The sequence below is a fragment of the Calidris pugnax genome, unplaced genomic scaffold (assembly GCF_001431845.1).
Source record: "Calidris pugnax isolate Ruff unplaced genomic scaffold, ASM143184v1 scaffold103, whole genome shotgun sequence".
Taxonomy (NCBI): domain Eukaryota; kingdom Metazoa; phylum Chordata; class Aves; order Charadriiformes; family Scolopacidae; genus Calidris; species Calidris pugnax.
In genome coordinates, this window is record NW_015090990.1 from 10,315,375 (window position 1) to 10,321,486 (window position 6,112).

The 6,112-nt window shown below is 45.3% G+C and overlaps 2 protein-coding genes across 2 annotated transcripts in view; both read left to right on the forward strand.

Moving 5' to 3' along the window:
- Nucleotides 1-6,112, forward strand: part of HOXD3 (homeobox D3) — a 31,405-nt gene that overhangs the window by 10,203 nt on the left and 15,090 nt on the right.
- Nucleotides 1,131-3,848, forward strand: HOXD4 (homeobox D4). Its single transcript, XM_014954744.1, has 2 exons — nt 1,131-2,908; nt 3,319-3,848. The coding sequence occupies exons 1-2, from the start codon at nt 2,440-2,442 to the stop codon at nt 3,621-3,623; spliced, it is 774 nt and encodes a 257-aa protein (XP_014810230.1). The 5' UTR covers nt 1,131-2,439; the 3' UTR covers nt 3,624-3,848.

Consider the following 6,112-nt stretch of genomic DNA (forward strand, 5'->3'; position numbering starts at 1 on the left):
GAGAAAGGAGGAGAAAGCGGGGCGAGCCGCTTAGAATAGTTGGGTGGAGATTTAAATAATCCGAATAGGGGGCCGGGGCGGGAGCGGGGGGAGATTAGGGACACAAAGTCGTTTCGAGTTGCACTTGCTGTGAAGAAGACACCACTGCAGTGGTAAGAAACCAGATGTTTAAAAATAGCATCCGCCAGATCAGGCAGCTGAGAGTTGGAGGCAGGCAAACAAACCGGTACACATCGCTCGGATAAACGCAACACCCCCAAATCTGCCCTCCGCAGTGGTTGGATGTATCACACCCGCACCATTATTTGTCCTTATGGTGCCTGTTTTAAATAGTGGAAGGAGAAGAGGTTGACCGCAGGACAGCAGTGAGGAGCTGGGTCAGACACAATTCATGAACTTTTGTACTCCTGTGTGCTGCTGTCGACAAAGTAAAAATAATGAAACTTTGTGATATGTTTGTAAATGATTTCGGCTGACCTCTCGCCCTGCCCTTCACCATAAACGCTACGGCGGGGAGAACCTGGGAGGGTGCGAGGCTGCGGCTCGCAGGCAGCTCGCGGGGATAATAGCTAGACCAGCATAATGGGATGAAGGTAAATTTGGAAACTCTCTGCTTCCCGAGAGCAACTAACCCCAGCCTATAACCTCCTCTTTATTCACCCATCGCTGTTTCTGTTTTCGACTGTTTTGCTTCTGTTTCGATATTTTTTTTTTTTAATTCTCTTTTCTTTGGGGGGTGTGTGTTTTTCTGATTAAAGAAAGATCTCTTCAGATTCGTGTTAGCCTAAATAGATAAAGACTCTTTTCTAAATGATTTCAAGTATTATTATTCTAAATAGCGCAATTTGACCGGTAACGTCCGTTTTCCGTAGCGAGGACGTAAACGGCAGAGCATTTAAAGTGAGCAGCAGGTCTTTCTGAGAATTTGGTAGGCGAAATTCGTGGCTATAAATTGGTGGGGAGTCGTAGAGCTCTATTGCAGCGATAATAACAAGCGTGTATCTTTTCTGAAATCCCACCTTCCTCCAAACGCGCATTTCAGAACTGAGTCCCAGCAGAATAGTTTGCATTCCTCAGAAGACAGTAAGGACTAAGAGAATTGCAAAGACCTGCCATATTGTAGATGAAAACAGAATGTTATTACGTTGTCTATATATACCCTGTAGAACCGAATTTGTGTGATATTCATATAGTCACAGATTCGATTCTAGGGGAATATATGGTCGATGCAAAAACTTCACCTTTCTGCAAATGGTTAGAAGTTTAAATACTGGTGGAATCAAAAGGCATGTGCGTGCTGAACACTCAGAAATTACAAAAGTTTTGCTGCCTCGCTCCTATTTGCTAGGTTTTAGGAGGTCTCTTAAAATTTCAGTTGTCGTTCAGTCGTAACTCTCACTGACAGACCGTGAATTTAAACGGTTAATCTCACCAAAAGTTACAAATTTTCTGAAAAAAAATAATAATTATCTACCAATCAGTGAATGAATCTTTAATAAGATACTCATAAATTAGCTAGATACGCCAGACATTAGGAAAAATTTCCTGCCAAGTGTCCAGATCGCATCAAAATATTTACGGCAGCAGCAAAAGTAGCACTCGCCCCACTGGAACGTATTTACTTGTGCTCCAGGAATGATATTGATGAATGAAGACCGAATTTATCTCATTAAACCCGTGATATTTTTAACGTAATTAAATGCCGTCTCCAGTTCAATTGATTGAACTTTAGTGGTTAAAAGTGAACGGTTTCTTGCCATCTGTATGATTTTACATACATACATGTATAGATTTACACACATACGCGTACGTTTGCGTCTGTGCGCGCATACGTACACCCGCATATATATTGAGGCTCGCAAAGTGAATGAGAAGTTACTGATTGCCTAATTTTATTCAGCAGAACTAAATTCTGGTAACTTTTGGATGACCTCTGCGAGACAAAGACAGGACAGATCTATTGTACATCATATTACCATCTTCTTTGATGGCTTTTCTTTTCCTCGCCTCCTTATCAGTTTCCTCCCTTTTAATCCCGCTTCGGCTCCCCGCTCCGCGCGTTTCTTTCGACATTTTTTATTTAAAGCGAGGTAACAAGCCCCGGTGGCGGTGGCGGCTGGCAAAGCGGGCGGCGGGGCATCAGCCACCGGGGCTGAGGGAAGGCAGCTCAGACAAAAGCCTTGGCCCTACCTGGGGGGCCAAGGGGAGGGGGGGGGGGCTGCCGCCGCCCCAGGGGTACCCCTACACCTCCGGCACCTTATTTGGGGGGTGCGACCCGCCGGAGAGGGGGGTCACTCGGTTACGGGGGTATTATTGAGTGAAATCGGTGGAAATGCTGAGCTGCGGAGAAATCCGGTGATCGGCTCCCGCCTCCCCATTGGCCGGGCCGGTCACATGCCCGCCTAACTTTATTCAGTTGACAGCAAGTAGGAGGGCTCTATGGCAGGGGGAAAAAAAGACAACACGAGAAAAATTAGTATTTTCTACCTTCAGAAATTAATGGCCATGAGTTCGTATATGGTGAACTCTAAGTATGTGGATCCCAAATTTCCTCCTTGCGAGGAATATTTGCAGAACAGCTACCTAGGCGAGCAGGGGGCCGAGTACTACAGTGCCTCGCAGGGCTCTGATTTCCAGCACCAGGGACTCTACCCACGGTCAAACTACAGCGAGCAGCCCTTTAGCTGTAGCAATGCCCAGGGCTCTGCCGTGCAGCCGCGGGGTCACGGACAGGAGCAATCCGGCCCGGCGAGCCACTTCCCCGGCCAAGCAGAGCATTGTCCACCGCCTCCAATGCCCAACTCGCGAGCCTGCAGCCAGCAGCCGGCCCTCAAAGCCCCAAACGGGTCAGCAGTTAAGCAGCCAGCAGTAGTTTATCCCTGGATGAAGAAAGTCCATGTTAACTCGGGTAAGGATCCTCTTCTTACTTTGCTCTTCTCCCCCCTGCTTCCGATGGCCCTCAGCCACGCTCGCCCGAGTCCCCCCGCCAGGCTCGGGGACGAGCTTTTTAAGCCGAGGTGGCCAATTACACTCGTCATAAATTTTTATTGCCGAGGAAATAGGGCCGTTGGCCGTGCGGGGCTTTGCCGTGCAGGAGAAAACTCCATTTTAGGAGCCTGCTAGAGGCTCCCAGCCCACCTAAGCTGCCTCCGCCTGTGGTGCCTGCCTTAAACGAGGGGGAGAGCAGCCCCTCCATTGTAAGCAACTGGGACGAATCCAGCCCGGCCACATGCTCGCAGCTCGTAAGGTTTTTCTTTTGTAAAGTCGAACCGGCAAGTCAAGATTAGCTTTGTAAAGTTCTCCGTATTTTTTTCCCAGTGAATCCCAATTACAACGGAGGGGAACCTAAACGCTCCCGCACAGCTTACACCAGACAGCAAGTCCTAGAACTGGAAAAAGAATTTCATTTTAACAGGTACCTGACCAGGCGCCGCCGTATCGAGATAGCCCACACTTTGTGTCTCTCTGAGCGCCAGATCAAGATCTGGTTTCAGAACAGAAGAATGAAGTGGAAAAAAGACCACAAACTGCCCAACACGAAGGGCAGGTCTTCTTCCTCTGGTTCAAACCCCCATTTACAGACTGGTTCCAAGGACCATCAGACTGACTTGACAACTTTGTAGAAGAGGTGAAATTTTCCATTTCATCCTTCGCTTCTGACCAGTACTGTACATAACTGACACTGCCCAAGCAGAACCTGCATGTAGCAGCTAAGGACTCGAGAAACTGTCATCTTTCTTTAAGGTACTGTTGTACAAAGGAGACAAAATGACGCTACTTTGGACTTTATTTTATTTGCCTCTGCTAGCACAACCTAAAAAAAAAAGAAAAAAAAAAAAAGAAAAAAAGGGGGGGGGAAAACGGGGGGGGGAAAAAAAAAAAAAAAGAAAAAAAGGGGGGGGGAAAACGGGGGGGGGAAAAAAAAAAAAAAAGAAAAAAAGGGGGGGGGAAAACGGGGGGGGGAAAAAAAAAAAAAAAGAAAAAAAGGGGGGGGGAAAACGGGGGGGGGAAAAAAAAAAAAAAAGAAAAGAAACATCAATGCAGGCAGTGGGAATTGGGAAAATATTAAACAAGACCTTCTGTCCATAAAAAGTAATAAATCATTGAAAATGAAACTGTCCTGTGTTTCAGTTTGGAATTCGAAAGTGAAGGTTTGATGCTTTATTCTGGGATTTTTACTTTTAATTGTCTTTTTATCCCATGCAATTTCGGGAGGATGCGTTTGGACAAGTTGAGGGCAGGAGATTTATAGCATAGTCTTTTATTTGAACATAAAGACTAGTAATTGTGAACTTTTTGTGCTGCGTTACCTTTCTTGGTGTAATGAAAGTACTTGCTCATTTCCATAACGTCTCAGAAGATGTGCATAGGAATTAAGTGAAAACGGGTTATTTTATGTACTGATAGTGTTAGCGTATTTATTTATTTGTTACATAGGAAAGTGAAGATAAAAAGAAAAATAGTCAAACCAAAAACGGGGAAAGGGAACCGAAATACAGTATTTCTCCTTCCCAGTCTCATGAACACATGTGTAATGTTTACTTGTCTTGAACGTACACAACTTTCTTGTCGCTTTTTTTGAATTTCCTTCTTTGTGAATAGGAAAAGCGTCCCTGGTTCTTACCGTGTGCCATCTAGGGCTAAAAGGCTTGAAATCTGTTTCCAAAGTATGCTTTTGCTTTCTACTTTAAACCACCGATACCTCATTTAAAAAGGGAAAAAAAAAAAAAAAAAAAAAAAAGACCACAAAACCCCCTACCCACACAACAACAAAAAACTAAAAAAAGCCCCACAGAGTGAAAAATTAGTGACATCTCTGATATTTCTGATATAACCTAGGTCATTCAAAGCTGAATGCATTCTATCAGATTTTAATTTATTTTTTTTTTTGGCCAAGAGAGAGGCAGGCTATGTGGGTCGTTACTTTGTTTTGTTTTGGGTTTATTTTGGTTAGTTGGGTGGGGTTTTTTTGGAAGACAGTGATTGTTTTCAAGCGAACCACGACACATGACTGCAACGGTTGGAAATCTCAGCAAGTTGCTTTCAAGGAAAGGGGAAAGGCTCGGATGGGAGCAGAGCTGGTCTAATACCCACGGATTTGTCCCTGGCTGCTTCGTGCCAAAGTTTTAGTGCGTTGTAACTACCAAACCCAGCCAAACCAGCTCCCTCAGCCACTTACACCTCCGCTCGGGAGATTTGAAAGCTCAGCCCTTATCTCCTGTACCCTCAGGGCAGCCTGGGAGAGGGACCACATCATCGAAATTGTAACGAGATGATCCCTTTATTAAAAAGAAAAGGGGCAAAGCAGGAAACCCAGCGCAAACACTGGAGGGAGGTGGAAAGAGCACGGGGTGAGCTAACGTGCCCATCTCCAGGCTGGGTGCTTCCCACCGAGGACTCATTGCTTTCTGGGCTCGCTGGGGAAAAATACGGTCCAAAATGGGCTTAAATGAATTCGAAAATGAAAGGCGAGCTTTTCAACAGGAGTGTATTCGGCAGCATTAACTGTGGCCAGCGGTTAATTTCTGCCCTTTTCTCATCCCTAGAAGTCCACGAAGTGTCTTGTAAGACTTGGCCTTTTGTTTTAGAGCCTGGAGCAAACTCTTTGTTCTTCCTTAGGGTTAGCCCAGTTCTCAGACTTGCACATGGCAATACTTGAATATATCCACGTCGTGATATTAAAGATGGATATTCCTGCATTATTCACATCATTGTTTCTATGACAAAAAGCACCGAGTTCATACATAGTAAAGACGTCTTTTTTCTGACGCCTTCACGTTGAGAAGCTGAAAAGGTATTTTACTGAAGTTCGGCTAAATTGCAGGAACAGGTTCACCCAGAGGACAAATTTTCTATTCGATTAGTTGTATTTCAGCCGGGAAGAGTGACCTCTAAACCCTTAACCTTTTGGACCCAAACTACCCTTCCCTTTCTCTGGCATGGAGAGCAGCTAGCAGCAACGCTTGAGGAGGGAATTCCTGAGACAAGTTTTCGAGTTTTGTTACACCAGGTTCCTGTGGTAGCAGCCTTTCGTCTCCAGAGTTGCCCAAAGCCTTCCCTTTGCTCTTCATACGAATCTGGAGAAAGAAAAAACAAAACAAACAAACCAACC

Coding starts and splice junctions, on each gene's coding strand:
- HOXD4 (XM_014954744.1), top strand. CDS start 2,440: ATGGCAGGGGGAAAAAAAGACAACACGAGAAAAATTAGTATTTTCTAC. Junction 2,909..3,318: donor GAAAGTCCATGTTAACTCGG/GTAAGGATCCTC, acceptor TTTTTTTCCCAG/TGAATCCCAATTACAACGGA.